At 40.1% G+C, this 20,082-nt stretch overlaps 1 protein-coding gene across 5 annotated transcripts in view; it reads right to left on the bottom strand.

The window, feature by feature from the left end:
* LOC102795123 (kinesin-like protein KIF21A) overlaps positions 1-20,082 on the bottom strand; it is a 50,836-nt gene that overhangs the window by 22,300 nt on the left and 8,454 nt on the right. For all 5 annotated transcript variants that reach the window (XM_087831190.1, XM_087831191.1, XM_087831192.1 and 2 more), the window contains exons 2-4: positions 4,776-4,998; positions 2,224-2,406; positions 1,692-1,841 (exon numbers count right to left, since the gene is read on the bottom strand). In XM_087831190.1, the coding sequence (XP_087687316.1) occupies positions 1,692-1,841; positions 2,224-2,406; positions 4,776-4,998 (556 nt within the window). The remainder of the gene's footprint in view (positions 1-1,691; positions 1,842-2,223; positions 2,407-4,775; positions 4,999-20,082) is intronic.

The raw sequence follows: 20,082 nt of genomic DNA, 5'->3' as shown, positions 1-20,082 counted from the left end.
TCCGTGTCGTCGGGTGAGAAAGCCACATCTCACTGATTCTGATCCGTCGGCGGGTCTGCGCTTTGTGTTTACGTCTTTGTGCAGAATCCGTGTTCCTGCTCTCATTTACTGTTTTAGCTGTTTGGTGGTTGTTGAAATGTTGTGAGGTTTAACCTGAGATTCTGGCATTTCGGGCAAATTAAATTTATATTAAAAAATCGATTCAGGATTTTAATGAATCGATATCACGTTATCCAAGCCAGAATCAATTTTAATCGATGAATCGATTATCAAAACCCACCCCTAGAGACAACCATTCGCACTCACATGCACTCCCGCATTCACACCCATGGGCAGTTTGGTGTTTCCAATTAACCTATCCCCACTAACTGCATGTCTCTGGACTGTTGGAGGAACATGTTTGCACCCATGCAAACACGGGGAGAACATGAAAACTCCACACAGAAAGACCCCAGCCAGATGGTGGAATTGAACTCAGGACCTTCATGCTGTGATTCATGTTTAAAGTCTTAGTAGATTGGTGTTAAATGGCTTGACAAAAACCCCAAAATATTCCTCTAAAAGTGGTCAGCTCTCGGTTCGGAGGTTTTATGACACATGGCAACCTTTTCTTACTTACTTTGAAAGATTAAGTCTGGATACTATCGCTTAATGTACGTGTGAGTGGGGGTTTTTTTTGTTTTGTTTTTTGTTTTTTTGTTGTTGTTTTTTTCCCTTGCTGTTGTTCATTTATTTTATTATTTACTTTGTATCTGTAATTTTATTTTATTTTATCTCTTCTTTCCTCTCTGGCTGGGTTTTAGTTACACTGTTCTGGATGGGTGGGGTGGGGGGGCAAGACTGTTTGTTAATATTGCCGTAATTGTTGTTGGAAGCAATTCTTTGTTCAATAAAAAGACCTTGATCAAAAAAAGTGGCCAGCTCAAGGACTGAACTGAAAAGGGGGAAAAATACACATATAGAAGGCCTGAAGAGCTGTTCCTAAAGATCCCATTAAAAACTACTAAATGTAGGTGAAATATCAAGTAATGAAGGGTGGCTAGAAACTTTTGCACAGTGTAACAAGTGTATTTTTACAGCGTTATGAACAAAATGAGTTGAATCAGCGGTCCCCAACCCCCTGGGCGTTTGGTATCAGGCCACGAGAGTTAATGCTCGGGTGTGAAAGTTATGGTTTTCAGGGTTTTTATCATTAACTCAGTTTCCCTGGGTCTTTTCCCGTGTGTTATGAATAAATCTTTTTTTTGGTACCTGTACTGGTTTTATTTTGTTGTATTTATGAGCGACACCTTAAAGGCCGGTCTGTGAAAATATTGTTGGACATAAACTGGTCCGTGGCGCAAAAAAGGTTGTTGGACCGCTGAATTAAATTAAGATTACCACCATTGTAACAGGGTTTGTGCTGCCGCCATCCCAGGTATTTTGAAAGCTTTGGGCCTGTCGTTTAGCCTAAATCTTCAGAACATGAGTCACTTTCTGAGTGGGTTTTATCACTTATAAAAATTTAAGACATCACCCTCAAAATATATATTCTACAAAAAAGATCATTAACTTCCAGTTTGCGTAGGCTCATTTAAAACCCATCATCTTGGTCCATTAAAGCTACTTATTGCGACCCCCCTCGCAAAATCCCCCCAAAAAACAGTATATTTGAGCCGCTTTTAGCGTTTTTCCAGGTTTTCGAAACTGACCTCGGCTGCAGAGGTGACGGTGCGGGTGGTGACCCCCACCGTGTAGATGCCTCCATTGGCGTCCTCGTGGATTTTGATGTTGGATTTCTGCTTCCTGGCCTCGAGGTCTCGAGTCGTGTCGAACAAATCGAGCACCTCCTCGTTGTAAAGCTAAAAAACAAGAAAGTCATAAATAATTAACAAACAGCCGACAGATTAGACGACGTCGTGCTGACCGTAAATTATTATGTCACCGTCGGAAGCGCCATTTTTTTCCCTTCAGCTGCTCCCTCACCAGCTGTTAGCAGCCACTTGCTGGCAGTTAAAAATAAAGCCGGGCGCGACCTCGGAGACAGGCTAATGACAGTTTAATGGCAGTCGGGTTATCTGCGCACTTTAACAACCTGAACTGATACACCCAACGCTGACCTTTGACCTCTTGCTGTCTGCATGCTCTCGCTATGTCTAACAAAGTTATTTCAGTGTTATTTATCAGATTGCTGATGATGTTCTATGTTGTTGTTTGTGGATGTGAGTGTGTGTGTTTCTGCACCTCCAGGAACTGTGCATTGATCTTGAATTCAGGAACAGGCCTGCCCTGCTCAGTGGCGGCCTGTCTGCGCTCCTCGATTCCCCTGAACAGGTGGTTCACGGCCCGGGGAATGATGCCCAGCTCGTCCTCTCCGATGTTGACATCGAAGCCAGTTCCCATGGTGTACGTCTTCCCCGAACCCGTCTGGACAGGGAGGAAAAGACAGGGGGATGGGTCGGAGTCATGGTGACACAAAGAGGAATGTGACGTTGGGGTTCAAATTCACACGTCACCCCTCTCCTCCCCACCGAAACGCCAGAGAGGCCCCAACAGGAGCGTGTGCGTGTTTGTGCCGACAGATGATCGAGAAAGACAGTTTTATTCTGCAAAGCCACACCTGTGTGATTACCGTGTTTGTGTGCATGCGCGTGAATGAGTGTGTTGGGCCGCCGCCGTGCCCCGTGAAAGGCTCTTTGTCAGAAAAATAACGGGCGAGGGAACAATGTGAGGACAGAATAATGAACACAAAGAGGAGCTCAGAGGAAGGGTAAGAAGAGGGGAGTTTAAAAAGCAGTTGTTCAATGACAGAGTGTCTCTTTGTACATTGAATTTCATTACAAAAACCCTTTAAATCACACTGAATAAAACTAAGCTGTTATTTTTTGCCTCTATAGTCCTCAGTGTGGCTGCACCTTCCTGTCCTCCATTGCCTGTGAGTAAAGCATTGGTGTCATGCTGAGGCTGTTCCAGGCCTTCACTCATATTCACAAAGGCCAAAACATGGTGTTGTGTCGATGGCAAGGATTAACAATGATCAGAGTGACTGGTTCACCACTCAAGGTGATTTTTACTTTGTTTCCACACTGATGCATTAAATTAATGTTGTTCTTTTTTTGATTTGTGACTACATTAAATCAGCAAAGCCACAGTTTATATCACACTATGACATATAAATGACATGTGCAGCACAAACATGCACAGACTTTTGAAGTTCACGTATTTGTGTCCAGAGTAGCTTTGTGCGATTTTGCTATCGATCTGATACCAAGTAAAAGCAGTGCCAGTACTGCCGATACTAGAGGTGGGAATCACCATACATCCCACAATACGATATTATCACAATACTTAACGCACGATATGATATTATTGCAATTTTTTAAAATATTTTGCGATATTCAGATTCTGTACATAAAGGTAAACTTTGATATTAGATAAAATGAATATTGATAAAGTCTCACACTCAGTCTTTCTCTCATTTCAGTTTTATTGTTGACAAACTGAATGGTTTGTATTACAGTCTAGTCCAACTTAACTGAACGCAACCATCTGGTACAATTATAGCTATTCTGAACTATGCAGTTTATGAAAACTATGCAGCCCCTTCAGCAACTGAAGAATTTGAAAGTAAATTAAAACAAAATATAATTTGACATTAAATAAAAAAGTTTTAAACTTAATTAAAATAAAACATGTCTTAAATTAAAATAAGTAAACTGTCATGTTTATTCTGCCATAAAAAGTTAAACACATTTGGACAGTGAAGGAATGTCAGGATTCTTGCTCAGAAAAAGGATCAACATGCTCTGAAGTCAGAGCACAAAAACCTTTTTTGTAACAAAATATCGATTTCTGCTGTATCGATACATTATTAGCAAACAAAATATCACGATACTACACAGTATCGATTTTTTCCCCACCCCTAGCCGATACCAGTACCAGTATTTTTAACTAATTAAGGCTAATTATCTGAACGCACTTTAACGAACACTAAATCACTGTGCAATTAATTCTGTTGGTATCGGAAGTTATCGATATTTGGATCATCACCGCCACTGGTCAGAACAGGCAACAAGAAAAAATAGAGCCTAACACTTTAGATAGTTGAGCTGTTTTGCATTGCACTTAATGTTACCGTACAATACATGCATCATCCACTTTTTTCACAATTATACACTTGCAGAACTATAACCTCTACATAAAACAAAAGGATTTTGCATATCTGTCCATTTCAAAACCAAAATGGGCAAATGACCTCGCTGCTTTCCTCTGTTTCCAGTCTTTTTGCAAAGCAACTGTGGAACTGGCTGCCATAGCTTCAGAGATGAGAGTGGCACCAATCACCTGCTTTCAGGATGCATGTTAGTCTATAATGTTTAAAGCCATAAAATATGTTTTGACTTCTTGGTTTACTTTCCTGCTCTGGCATAATGTGAAGCAGACACTTTCTACTTCGTTTTGATTGGATAACAAACGTCCATATCTATCATTCCCTCTTATTCTAATTTATTAGAGGTAACACAAAGCTGTGGTGATGAGGACATGTTGGAACATATTGGCCTTTATTGCCTGCCTACCAATGTGAAAATGAAATCAGCCTCATATCACATGATGCCATAAATCTTTTGTTTCTAGAAGGCGTGCCGCTCCCTTGAGCAAAACTTTGACTCAATGTGAATATGTGACTGAGCTTGTGTATATTCATGCCATACCGGTGTGCTGTTAACATGAGTAAAAAAAGGCAACGCTCCATGCCCTTCTACCAATACGTGTGCAGCAAAAACCTGCTGACTAACCTGTCCATATGCAAAGATTGTGGCGTTGTAGCCCTCGAAGCAACCCTCGATGAGCCTCTCGGTGCAGTGGGTATAGATCGTCTCCTGCTGGGTGTCCATATCGCAGACATAATCATAGGTGAAGGCCTTGTCCTTGCCCAGGACCACTTGGGGTTCTCCTGGCATCACATATGTACAGATGTGACAGCCCTCAATCTTCTCTTTGGGCAGCTGAGGACGAATCCTGGCAGACAGAGAGGGAGAAAGAGACCACGCTAGAGGTGAGACGTGGCTCAAGACTTGGGATAGGTTGTGGAGGTCGCGTATGGGCAAGTTACCTTTCAGAGCTGGGAGAAGGGCTTTAACTGCTGTTAATGTGACAGCGTTACCCAACCAATGATCATCTCCTATGTCTAACCAAGTGGATTTATTGCTTATAAATAACATTGACTTTATTGGCTTAATGGTGAAAGTGCAGCTAAGCTGAAGACAGACACAGTTTTCACTGAGCATGTCTTTTTATGCATGTGGAAACCAGTGTCAGCATGCTGCCCGTGCACCGTACAGTGCCCGCACTGTTCAGGAGCGAGGGAGAGCGAGCGAGCTCTGGGTAAACAGTCCCACCCATAGATTTCATTAAGGAATTGCTCTGTTTGCCTTCCTTCAAATAAAAACACTTCCCTGTTACATCATTTCCTCCTCCGCTTTTTATCACTGCACTAACAGTCGACCTGAAGAGGAAGTGGAAATGCTGAAGGGAAATATTTGGACGGGGAATTAAAATGGTGAAAACTGTTTATAGCAAACCCTGGATGAAAATAGGAATAGAAAACAGTTCTATTAGTATCAATACTGCAATACTCGTAGAAATAAATGGTAAATAATAATGATGAAGGAAAACCTCACAGTTAGCAGGAAGTAAATGGATTCCTTCAACGGCCACAGTCAAACCCCAGAAAGGTTAGAATAACAATGAAAAAACAGACTCTCAGAATAGAAACGTGTCTGTTGTCAGTACTGTTGGTGTCCTCTGGTGCTCATTAACTCTCAGCGTATGTGTGAGGATGTGGCACTTTGCATGAAGTCTGTACTATATCACATTTGTCGCAGCAAGAGTCTACAGAAAAAAAGCAAAAGGCTTAGAAGGAAAGGAAAAGAAGGATGTCGGTGAAGCTACAGTAGCAAAGGTCCACAGAGGTGTCATTGTGCGTGCGTGACATCAGATCCCAGCTATTTAGCAGGCTCCCTCTCTGGGATTACAGCACTGATGAAAGCAGGACAGAGGCAGACAGTCCTACCTGCGGTAACTGTATTCCTGTAAGAGTATTGTAACTGTCAGCTCTGTGTTGTGAAGAGAAGTCCCAAAAAGTTCAGTTTTCCTAGCAGGAGTTTCCTGACATTCACTCAATTGCATGCTACAGCAAAAGGCACAGAGAACTTACAAAGCATCAGATCTCATCGTTGAAAGGTGGAGTGAGGGTACAAAAACAGTTTCCACAGCATTAGATGGAACACAGTGAAGACAGTCGTCAAAAATCAGAGAAATTATACGACGATGTCTTGTACACTGGTCCCTTGCTTTAACGTGGCCTTGCTGTTTCACAGATTTATGTGCAATTTTGCATGCTTTTGTTGTGTTCTGCATCCTGATTGGCTGTAGACCATCGTCAATCACTCTCCTCTGTGCCGTGTCTCCTGTACAGGATGCGTTCAGCTTGTCAAATTTACATAAATCTTCGATCGCTAGCAGTGTGACTCTGAAGTGCTGTACTGTATGTTTCTAAGTTTTCTCCCCAACAAACACAACAATGTTGACGAAACGTAGGCAGCTGCGGTAGCACCCAGAAGGCAGAGGAAGATGCTAACCATCGCACAAAACGTTGAACTTCTGGACATGCTAAAGGAAGGTAGAAGTTACCGTATTTTTCGGACCATAAGGCGCATTAAGCGAAACAAAACAGTCAGATAATTCAAACTTTACTTAACTCATTCTTCTTGCTTCCTCTACCATTGATTCATTAATGTTGAATTCTCTCACAGCTGCTCTATTCCCATGTTCTGGACCTGAAAACAGGGTTTGATCTTTGGTTTCATTCTATAATACTGGACTTATTTTTCTACAAGGTTTGAACTTTGCGAGTGTTTAAACAAGAGAGAAAAGTGTGAAAATGTTCATGATTGTCTGAGAAAAGTGTATAAAGTGTGTAGTGATGGCTTTTAAGGCGTAAAACATCTATAATAATTGTAAAAAATAAAGTTGGCTACTTCGCGGATTTCACCTATTGCAGGTTATTTTTAGAACGTAACTCCCGCGATAAACGAGGGACCACTGTAGTTAATGAAAAGACAAGACGAAAACTGGTAAGGTAGGCTGCCAAGAGACCTGTAGCACCACTGAAAGAGTACCAGAACCAGTACCAACCAGTACTTTCAGGTAGAGCAGGGCGATATGACCAAAAATATTTATCACGATATACTAGGGCTGCTCGATTATGGCAAAAATGATAATCACGATTATTTTCACTGAAATTGAGATCTCGATTATTTGACGATATTTATTTAACAAAAAATAATATAAAATAGTGCAAATACTGATAACAGTGCAAATGTTTGCAATATAAAAAATAAATGAAAAATGTAAACATCTATATTTAGTGAACTTTGCAGTGTTGCTCTGTGGTGCAGCTATGACACTGTAGCAAAGTTTACACACTGTGTCTACTTGATCCACGTCTGACTCCGCGAACCCATAATGTTTCCACACCACTTAAGTTTTTTTTACTTCTCTTTTCAACCAACGGCAGTCACTCTCCTCTCCAAATAACTTCTGCCTGGCTTTCCGAGCTTCCCTCGGGTCCTCTTAATTGTTGTGACACGTGTTCGAAATGCAGAGAGGTGCGCTCGATTTGCCACATGGAGCAGCGCGAGAGTAAAGCACGAGGGAGGAGCTAATAATCGGCTCAGTCATTTTTAATGATCGTTGAAAGCCCAGATCATAATCGAGATTACAATTTGATTAATTGAGCAGCCCTACAATATACATTTGAAAATTTGCGATAACGATATAACTGATGATATAATTGACACTAGACAAAATACTTTACAACTCCACAACTTTATTAGTGCAAAAAAAAAAAAAAAAAAAACCCAATGTATTTTCACTTAAACAAGCAGCTGTTTTTTTATTCACATTAAAGTTATATAAAAATTTAACAGTGCAAATGCAAATTCCTTGCTGACAGTTTAACCAAAAGGCATTTCCAGTGGAAATTGGCCGACATATCCTCAGCATAACCATGTATAATATCCACAAAACTTAAAAAGAGGTTATACACACACAATACGGTAATATTATGTTGAAGCACAGTACGTATCACTCCGCGAGGCTCCTGCCTACAATAGCCGTAAAACTCCAACAATCCTACAAGCAGTGCGGGTTTGTAGCTTAGCAAGGTCGTACTGAAACATTTGACAGATTTTCGAGCGCCGTGTACATAAAATCGTTTCAAGGTCAGTAAACACAACCAGAATTCATACATAAGGCACACGGGATTATAAGGGGCACTATCGATTTTCAGAAAAATCAAAGGATTGATTTTAAGTGTGCCGTATTTTCCAAAAAACACGGTAATAACGACGGCCCGCTAGCATGCGCTACCAAAAATGTGCTTTGTTGTGTATCTGACGGACTAAAGCTAAACCAGTTCCATACCACTGTAGTTGCAGCATTTTTACAAACCAATTCTGGTTCTTCCGTTTCATTTAACGATCCGCTTTTGCTCTTTTCATTCTGCGTTGCCGCCATGTGCGTATGTAAACAAAGGCACTGCGCATGCGCGTTTTACCCATATTCTATCGCGATATTTCATTTTCTTATTGTTGCCCAACATTACACCGGTATTACCGTGAACGGTATGATATAGCCCAGCCCTACTTTCAGGCAAGAACTGGTTGTGTACTACACACTAAAAAACTGCAGGGTTGGTGAAGCATGGTGGTGGCAACATCATGCTTTGGGGCTGCTTTTCTTTTGCTGGAACTGTGGTTTTAGTCAAATACTAAACTTTTGATCAGAAATCCCAAGCATACAAATCATACCAAATCAACAAATGAATGGTTTCACCAGAAAAAAAGAAAATTAAAGTTTTGGAACGACCCAGCCAGAGCCCAGACCTAAATCCAGCACAAAATCTGTGAGCTAAAGAGGGCTGTGTGCAAGACATGCGCTCACAATCTGACAGATTTGGAGTGATTTTGTAAGAGAGTGAGCAAATATTTTCAAGTCAAGATGTGCAATGCTGATAAAACTCCTACCTAACAAGACTGAATGCTGTAATTAAATCAAAATGTGCTTCAACACAGTTTTAGCATAAGGGTGCGCACACGTACAACTAGCTTATTATTGTCTTATAGTGTCACAATAAAGGTAAGTGAAATGAAATGATTTATTGCGATCTAATTTTTTTAACATCAGAAAAACCTGGCAGTTTAACAAGTGTGTGTACAGCTACACTACAAGGCTTGTTGACACAAAGCTGATAAGAAAATGTCATGTTAATCTGTATTTTTAAAAACTGCATACATCAGAGGTGGCTCCAGGTGAAGATGACGTAACTATCAGGTCATCTGAGAAGACTGTGACTTAATGGCACGATGGCTGAGAGCATTACAGGAGTGAATCTGCATTAATCCCCTTTGGCTAGCTTCCCAAAACTTGTCAGAGAGCTGTAATCCAGGGTAACAATAGAGGCACTCATTGCAGCTTACAGTGAGGGCATTAAGTCCCTCAGTTATTGTTCACTTTGAGTGTTTGGGAAGAAAAATGTAACAAAGTATGAACTACAGCAAACACATTTAGAAAAAAAAGGATTTTTTCCTAATATAGTTAAGTATAATTAAATCAGTGTTTTCTTCAAGAGGGAGAAAAAGGCCTCTACAAATGTAGTCTCCATTTAGAATAAATGCCCAGTCTATCTGATTACATTCGCCTTAACAAAGCAGCGATGCACTGTTTGTTTTGTTGCTTGTTACGACATCTCCGGGGTCCTCCATTTAGAAATGGACCAGAGAGAGAAAAATAAATGTCTGAGGAAAAGATAAGAAAAACAAAGGGCCAGGAAAGACTGGGCATGATGGCTACAGATGGAAATTTCACCCACAGTGCATCTCGTCTCAAACTCATTATCTATCTTTGCATAACAAGACCTTTATACTGATCTCATTCAGCCTGTCATTTTTTCTTTCTTGTCACAGTAAGATGCACCACTGCAAATGAATAACGACACACTGAATGCGCTGCCTTCGCTGTTCAGGAGGGCGAGCGTGTCATTTTACGTGCCTAGGATTTTTAAGCTCGGTTCTGTTTGGATCCAAAAGCACAGACTGCAGTCTCAGTTTAAGATTTTGCATCGTCAGCTTATATTTAAATAGTAAAAGTGTCATACTTTATTTTGGGAGCAGCTGGTGAGCTGCATGATAGCTAGACAAAACAGTAATAGTTAATAGAATAAATTCATGTTTTCTGGGTCACGTTGGTCTATGAAGCCATGTTTGGATGCCTCTGAATTAGGGCTGCCACGATTAGTCGACTAGTCACGATTACGTCGACTATCAAAATCGTCGGCAACTGATTTAATAGTCGACGCGTCGTTTGAAGCTTTGTAAGATCACAAAAGACGCAGGAATAAGTAGTAGGATTTAAGAGTGTAATAACGGACTGAAACAGAAGATGGCAGCACTGCATGTACAAGGATGCCAGCTGCCGTTAAACCCCGAGGAAGAAGAAGAAGTAGCTGTGTCCCAGAATTCATAGCGCAGCCCAGCTCAGTTTCCAACAATGGCGGCAGCTAGTTAGTTTTAATGTTACTCTTATTATTCTTTCTGGGTCACAAAATAAACGTTTAACATATTTTCAGGCGAGAATGTAGCTGTGTAAACCTCAAATATCTGCTCAGTTTATCAAGACACCACATATTTTAAAAAGCGCTCCAACGTTTTCGGAGACGTCTGTTACCCACTAGCTCGATAGCTAGCCGGGGGCTAGGCTCACTAGAGCCCGTGAGAACACCGGACTTCCGGCAAATCGTTTTCAAACCCACCGCCATCTTTCGCTACTCAGGTTAAACATGATATAAGTCACTTAGATAACTTAAAAATGTTATTGTTTGGCTTTTTTTTTTGTATTTTATTTGTTTCTGAGTAAATCGGTTTGGCTGAGATTAAAGTTATAGTTTTTACACAGCTAAATAAACGTCAAGCAGACAACTGATTATCAGAAGTGTGAGATGCTCGAGAATATACTCCAGTGTCCTGTTATATTTTGGATAGCAAGGAGTTTATTAAACTTCACCGAAACAATCTGCAAATTTCATTAAAATTTAATAAACTATCATCTTGTCTTTATTTTTAGTTAGCACATACCTTAAACACTTAAAGCTGTAAGCTAATGATAGTTATATAAGAGCAGATGCTGCTGGTGCAATAAACTGTATGTTTTATGTCCAATGGATGATGATCTGACTAGTCGACTATCAAAATAATCATTTGTGGCAGCCCTACTCTGAATGCTCAGTGGGACAAGAAAAATGCTCTATAGTCTATCTCCATTTTACAGTATGCTAACTATCCAAACAGCAAGACACAGATATTTGAAAATAGGCTCAAGTCATCACTCTAGGCAATGCAGGAAATAACACTAATGTGAGCCTTTAAGCGCTGTTACCAGCTCAGCCCTCTACCTTGCACACCCTCGGGCCACAGTCTTTTGGCCTGTAACTTCAACAACAGTGAAACAAGCTCGGTAAAGAAGAGCTTCTGCCTGTGTCTAAACAAACTTATGTCTTCAGAGGGTGTGGCATGTTTTTTTTTGTAGCTCACAGAATACAAACTGTGCCATATTTTGCTATGCTTAAAAGATTCTGGATTAAATGGCAATGAAACACTGCTTTTCATTGCCAGAGGTCTGTTAAATCCTGTCAGTGAAACCAAGGATACTACAGTATTACCAACACCCACGTTTGTTAAGTACACTTGTACACTTTCTCACCTTCTAAGACTTAAATGCAAAGAGTAACACCACTACTACATCTGTGATCTAAATACACAATGACTGGCCACGTTTTTTTAGGTACACTGTTGAACTGGTTGTTAACAAAAACATCTAATCAGTCAGTCACATGGCAGAAAGCCAGTGCATTGAAGTTCAATCCAAACATCAATAAGAAAGAAAGATTACTCTGAATGTGGTACGGTCTGATCTACTGTGAGATTCCAACACAACCATCTCTAGGGGTTACAAAGAATGATCTGAAAAAGAGAAAGGTTCTCTGAATAAAAATGTCATTAATGCCGCAGGTCGGAGGGGAGTGATCACTTTGGTTCACTCAGATAGGAAGGCAACAGTAACTCAAATAACCATGCAGAAGAGCATCTCTGAGCACACATGACACTGAAACTTGGAGAAGATGGGCTACAGCAGCAGAAGACCACACCACCTGCCACTCCTGTCAGCTAAGAACAGGAAATCGAGGCTACAGTTTGCACAGGTTCACTGAAATTGGACAACAGATGACTGAAAAACTGCTGCCTGGTCTGATAAGTCTTGATTTCTGCTCTAGCATTCAGGTGGTAGGGACAGAATTGGGCATAAATCCATCCTGGGCTATTAACGACTCAAGCTGGTGGTGGTGGTGGTGGTATGATGATTATTTTCTTGGGACGCATTAGTACCTTAAAGCCTTTAAGACATCTTTTGACGGCTGCTTCTAGCAGTGTAACGCTCCTTAAACATGACAATGAGTTCATTATACTCAAATGGCCTACACAGTCACAAGATCACAATCGAATAGAGCACCTTTGGGATATAGTGAAATGGGAGACTGGTGTCATGGATGTGCTGCTGAAAAATGTGCATCAACAAAACCCGAGGAATGTTTCCAACACTTGCTATGCAGAATTAAAGGCAAAAAGGCGCAACACTTTACGTTGGTATGTTAGGAAGTATAAAGAAGTGAGTTTTAAATGTTTATATGAAATACACCTCTATTATGAGTAGTCACTGGGTGTGTGCATACTCACAACTAATGCAAGTTCTGGCATTCGGGCATTTCAGCTAAACATAAACAGAAGTGAGAGGTGTGAAGTGTGCTCTGCTGGTGTATTATTAGTGCGACTGACTGACTTTAGCAGTGATTATAATCTGGCAACCTTCACTCTGGTTCAACCCAAAACACTCTTCATCTGTTTGAATAAAGGTTTGCCCTTCGGCACAGTGCAGACTTAGAGCACTAATCCACCTTTTAGAGCAGCACACTCTGGCTGTTTCTCCAGGAAATTTCAGTTATCTGCTTATGCATTAACACACACACACACACACACACACACTTTCAAAGCTTTTTACACACAATTTAGGTGCATCTTATGATTTTACCTTTAATTTTAATTCTGTGAGGAACATAAATAACTTTTTCATAGTGAAATTAGAGTTCTACAGTTAGATTAACGTTAACATACACAATTTTGAAGCCTTTGTAAACTACAGATATGTGTGATGTTTCACTAATAATGGTTAGTAAGTGTAATAATGGTAATCAATATGAGATTTTGCTATTACTTCAAAATCAACTCAAAGGAACAAATAGTTGTAAGACAAAATGCATACTGAAAATCTCAATTTGGAAAAAGTAAACATGTTTGTTTAATATGACTAACTTTTTTAGAAAGATTAATTTTTTTAATCTAGATTTCACTCTTTATGCTTGGCTAAGCTAGCTACCTATCTCGCTATTAACATGTGTAGCTAAAAGTTTGTAGGTTGCGAGTCGTTATGTAATTTAACTTAGCTTTTCTGAAAGTATACACACTGCCACACTGAACTAATATGTATACTTGTTTAGCTTGTTGGCTTATGGACAAAGGTGAGAATAGTTTCTACTGAGGATTTTGCAGTCACATGACCGCTAACCAGGTCACATTAACTTGGCCACCATATTGGTAGTTTCAAGTGACTAATGCCCTAGTCACACAGTGACTATCTGGCAACCAGTGAAGGAAAAATAGGCATTCACCAATCGGTTGGTAAGCTGTTGCTGGAGGTTGACGGCAGTCACCGTTTCAACAGTGTTGCCAACTCCTCAGTAAGGAAAATCGCTATTGGCTGTCCTAAAAGCCGCTAGAAGTTGCCAAATGACATCATTGTCTAATTTGCATAATTGGTCATGCTAATGTAATTGTAACCTACGTTGTTGGAGAGAGAAATAACATCGTGGAAGAGACATAAAGTGAGTAAAAAACGTCCTAAATGCAGTTAGAATTTATTTAGAACTACAAATTAAATTTCTTTTAGCAATTATTGTTTTTTGATGTCACAATTCCAACTCTGCTCCTTTATCTGGGCCTGGACCGGCAAAGTGACCCGAAATTGGCACTCTGGTGGAGTTACTTTGTGTGTGAGAGTGTTTGTTTATAAGTAGTTTTAAACCTTGTGATCCACAAAACAGCATAACAGTAAAAGAACTGACTGCATTACAGTCAGTGCGGGAGCAGCGGCTTCGCTCATGCGCGATTCATTTGCCGTTTGGACGCACAGGTGTGAACATCTCCTGCCCTGATAGCAGCTAGGGGAGGACTATCTTCCGACTGGGAGCGCTTTGGCACGGGTGAGGTGCCCAAGGCAGCACCGCTGCCTGTTGAGAGTAAGAGCGATACGCGTTTTCACGTCAAAAAGTCGTCATAAATAAGTCTCCAGTAATACCAGAAAAAGTCGCCAGATTTGTCGCTAGTCGCTTTTTAGAAAAAAAGTCGCTAAGGGGGTCTGAAAACTCGCTAAATATAGCGACAAAGTTGCTAAGTTGGCAACACTGCGTTTCAATGATTGTCGAAAGCCCCATTCACATGGGTAACTCTGAAAATATTTCTTTGCAAATACGTCCTTGTGATTGCACTGTTCGCTAGCAGACGTAGCTCACATGGAACACGCTGACTTGTCAGCAAACATTTGCCAGCTACTCTCTGAGCAGTAAAAAACAAGACACAAACTGGAAACGGACACCATTTGTCTTCAAAGTAAATGTTTCTTCTTTTGAAAAATGTTAGCACAAATTTTACTTTCCAAGTAAATACCCTCAGTTTCTGGTTTGTATTGCAAAACGTTTTACTACCGCTCAGATAGCAGCTAGCAAGTGTTTTCAGACATGTGGGCATGCTCCATTGCAAACTACCATTGACCAGTTTTACCTAGGAGTTACTCTACAGCTAAATGCTAGCTCTGCTAAAGTCCTGAAAACATCCGTGTAGTCTCCAGAAGGTGCTGTCAAAGGAAGCTATTGTTCAAAGTTGCACTTTGTGGCTATTGTAGCTTCAGGTATACTGCTATCAGACACATTAAAAGAGCATGTGCTGAAAAATCCATTACTAATTCACTCATCAAATCACTATGCAGATCAAGTCTGACTAAAGATATGGAAGAAAACTGAGCAGCTTTTTAGTTCAATAAGAGAAGCCACAGCCTGTCACTGACTGATGAGGGGAATTTAGCGACTGAGACAGCGTTCACTGAACCATTAAAGAGATGAAAAGGAGAAAGGCAGACACACTACCCTATATGCACACATACCTATTCAAACAAACACACAACACACACACACACACACAGGGGGGATTTGTCAGCCTCTCTCCATGTGACAAGTCCTGCTAGGCTCCTGCTCTCACTCTCATTATTGCGATTATGGTGAAAGCCTGAGAAACAGTGAACTCCTCAAAAACACCGGCTTCATATATATAGCCTGACTATAGACTGACTGAGACCTGCTATTGTGACTGATAAAAGGAATCAACAAGAAACGATGACACACTAATAAAAAGGAGGCGAGTCACACCATGACCACCATGCTGCTTATCTCATCCTTCCTAAAACACAGCCAGTCAAATGCTGACATCAGTATTCCTGCCAATCAGAAAATCAATTCAATCCCCTAGAGCCAGTCCCTGTGCATCATCACTAACAAATCAACATTAACAGTAAACCTCGACATCTGATTCCTACTTAATTTAATCCTGTGTGATTTATTTTTAGCTTTAAGCACCACTTACAGCTGAGGGCACCGAGTGATTCAGCAAAAACAGAAAGGCACATCTGAGCCAAAGGGCAGCAGACACGACTCTTTTCTCCACATTTCACAGTGAAACCAGCAGAGTCACAGTCACGTCATCACAGTCATATATTTTTAGATCCTGAAACACTTGGAGTTAGTTGGTATGTTGGTATGAGCAGTGCTGACTGCTAACTCAAAATGAGTATAACCAAATTTTATATTTGTTTGACTTTTTACTTTTTTTTCTTCTTTTTTACATGTGATATTAGTATATTAGTTAGATTATTATAATCAAACACATACTGATTATTAAGTAGAAGCCTCCAGGCAACATCAACTGGCAAAACTGCAGTTCCTCACATGGCCACTTGAGGCAACTTAAGAAGCTGCAGTAATTTCTCTTGCCAAGTTCCCCCTTTATGACAGATAGCACGTGAATTTTTATAGAACTCACCTGTTTAAGCTGTGCATAGCTTTAAGGGTATATGTTTCTACAATAGAATCGCTGTGGAGACCTCTTTGTGTTGCCAGTTTTATGGGCATATCTAAAAACTACAAGAAAGACCGTGTGTGTCCTCCTTAGGGATTTGTGCTATGAAGCCTCAGGTTTACACTGTTGACTGGTAATTATGTAGCAATGTGTTTCAGGTCATTTCACAAAGAAATACGAAATACGAAAGTAATGTAACAACTAGTGTAATGAGATACTTTCGTTAGAGTTTAATGAGGTAACTCAAGGCATTATTTTTCAGAAAAGTAACAAGTATTGTGTAATAAGTTACTTTTTTTGAGGGTCAACCCCAAGACTGATAACAATGAATTATGAATTCACTTTGCTAACCAAGCCAGCTAGCCAGTTGTAGCAATTTCGAGACACTTAGGAAGTCAAAATTATGAGGTATGTAACTCAAAATAACTCAGACAGTAACTCCAAAAGTTTTGAAATAAAAACCTGAAATGTTGAACAGTGGAAAAAAAATACTTTTGTATTTTAAAGAATCACTCTATCACTATCACTCTATTCTTTAAAATACAAAAGTATTACAAATGAGCTATTCATCAACTGACATATCCCAGGTCCAAATTTACTTTATGACATAAAAAATATGTTCTAATTTAATGCTAGTAGAGTCTAATCATCTTATTAGGAATAATTTAACCGATCTGGGAAAATTACCGAAAGTAAATGTAACACTGTCAAACAGAGCACATGTACAAATGTAAAAAGTGTCCACCTGGTAAAAGAATAAAAGCCTAACTATATGTCTGTAGTTAGCTAGGGTTTTGTAAGTAAGTAAGTAAGTAACACATTATTCAAAGTTTAGATAATTAAGTTTGTGAGCTGCATTTTTTGTGCAACTGAGAAAACTACAGACTAAAGCTACTATGGCATAAACCTGGGGTGTGAAATTTGGTTTAAACTGAGTTTACAAGTGAAAGCAGAGTTTTGGCTACTTGTAATCATTTTTTGTTCTTTGTTCTTTTTCTAGACACCTCAAATTCAAAAGAAATCCTGTGTAAAAACTCGGGTGAAACAGTTGAAGTTGTTGATCTGAATTGACTGTAGTTTTTTGAAGTGCTGTAACTGCAGATTGAAGAGAGAGATGCTACCCAATAGTGGATAACGAGGCTATAAGCAAGTCACAGTAACACATGCACACCACTCACTGGTGCATACAATCTCACGCACAAGGTCTACCTCGTCATTTGATGATAATGTAACTGAGACAAGGGAACTGCAAACACTCAGATTTCAGTGACACTTCCCAACTTTCTTCGAGCCAAAGTTCTCTGTTGGGAGGTAAACACCAAAACTCTATTCTTCCGCGCTCTAAAAAGGAAACATATCTGTAGTGTGGCTCTAATTTACATTCTTTTAAACGTGTGCAAGTGTGCATCAAGAACACCTTCAAGTACAGCATAATGACTACCTTATATAACAACACGCACACTGTATGCCTCTTTAAGCCAGCAGGTCCACAAGTTATGTTTTTCCGTTATTTGTGTGTGTGTGTTTGTGTGTGTGTGGACTAGCTTGTGTAATATGTTCCTAGTAGCCTTGGGCAAAGGGAAGAACAAGGAGGTACAGAAATGACACAAGGAGAGAAAGTAGATCCTAAGTACAGAGCGAACCCTCCAGCCACAACGAGCAGCTACTGCTTTAACTCACCACAACACAGCACGGCTGCATTTTTAGTAACAGCCTCTATTGTCTAGCAGCTCGTCTTGAGATCTAGAGCCAATTCATTGGGTCACTCTCTTCAATGTGCTGAGAGAGTCAAAGAGTCAGTCGAGAGATTCATCTGTACACAAAATTCACTGTTAAAATGTGGGACGTATGCACAGATGAAATGGACAGGTTACATCCAAAAAACCCTCCAAATTAAAGCCGATAATCTGGGTTGAATTTAAACATCTTTTGAAACTGCTGTAAAGCATTAAAATTGAAGGTGCAGTTACATGTAACTACAAGAATACCATACACCAGAAGGACATCTATCCAGCCATCCATCCGGGAGCTTTTTTGGCACAGTTTGGGTCTACTACCTTTACAGATTATGGTCAGTACAAAGAGTTCGATAAATTATTTCTATCCTCATGAGGATAGACTTTTCCAAGGTAGTAGTTAGGGATGCAACGAAACCAATTTTTTTCAAACCGATACGATACCGATACTTGGATCTGAGTACTTGCCGATACAGAGTACAAAAAACGATACTTCTACCACACACACACACACACACACAAATACAATTAATTGGAAGACAGGTTTTATTATATTCCCTGCCGATAAAAAATAAAATCTTAATAAAAATGACCACAAAAAAATTTCAAGTGAAAAAGCACTTCTGTTAAATTATTCACATTGTAATTTTACAAAATATCACTGAACTATTGGCACTGTCTCGAGCTTTCAGAATAATAAATAAACACTTCTGTTTGGAATAAAATAAATACAAATTAGGTTTGCGAATAAAATAAACTTTTAAATTATTGCAGAGTGTCCATATTGTAAACAAACAAACAAAATAATTATTATTAAATAAATAATAAAATATAAAAAATTATAAAGTAAATAATAAATAAAATAATAATTGGCCCGCTAGAGGCCAATCTAAAAAACTACAACAGAAATGACCAGCCACCCTCTGATTAATTAAATAAGTTGGTATCGGTTAACTTTTCCGAGTATGAGTACACACACATTTTACAGTATCGGCCCCGATACCCGATACCAGTATCGGTATCGGTGCATCCCTAGTAGTAGTACCCCCATACACAGGATCACAGAATTGCTCAAAGTGTACGAAAATGATGTGAATCGCACGGCCTTTGCAGGGGTGAGATTTTAACTCAAAGTCAACCCTTTGAGAGATTTTGGGCGGATATACTGTCCTTCTTTGTCATCAAAACACCAAAATGAGGTCATAACTTTTGTACAAATGCCGTTCTGTCCTTCTGGTCGTGAATGTTTGTAAAGCTCTTAACCCTCACATTTGGCATTGTCAGAGTAAACATTTGTTTGCCTTTTTCTATTTTAATATCTTGTTTAAAATAGATTATCACTGTCAAAGGATCAAGCTGATAATTTATCGCAGTACAGTAAGAAACATGCATCTCTAGTATGCTTTGCAAGATGATATGTGCTCCACAGTTTTCCCCCACCTCAGACAAAAAAGAAAAAAGATCTTGGGAATTTCCATTCTTTCTCAGTGAACGATGCATTCGTGTCATTTTGCACTAGGTGTTCTACAGAAGCCAATAACGAAGTATTGTATGAAGCCCACCTTTAATCATTCTTTTCTCTGGAATCTGGTGTGGAAACAACACCAGACAATGGTGGTGGTGGTGGTGGAGGGGGGGGGGTCGGAAAAGACCGAGTAGGAAAGAAGAAAAAAGAGGGAATTCTGCTGACTCAGGCTTTTAGTTTCCCTCCCTCAAGCTGCCCTTAGATCTGTGGCAGTCCAGTCACAGGGGCATCGCTGCACACCCCTACACGTCAAAGGACCCGAGGTTGCCATGGTAACAGCTAACAGTCCACACGGGCTGCCAAAGGAAAAATGCGACGGGGTCACGGATGAAAGTTCTGACAGCTTCCTGGGTCAAAGATCGCCGGGCAGGAAAGAGGGAAAGGTGGAAGAGGATGGTGGTTATCACCTTGAGAGGCAGCCAGAGAGGGCATATCAGCACACACACACACACACACACACACACACACACTGGCCTCCAACACTGAT

Source organism: Neolamprologus brichardi, chromosome 17 (genome assembly GCF_056152115.1).
Source record: "Neolamprologus brichardi isolate AB-2024 chromosome 17, ASM5615211v1, whole genome shotgun sequence".
NCBI lineage: Eukaryota > Metazoa > Chordata > Actinopteri > Cichliformes > Cichlidae > Neolamprologus > Neolamprologus brichardi.
The sequence above is the reverse complement of the archived record's forward strand: the minus strand, read 5'-3'. Positions and strand labels throughout refer to the sequence as shown.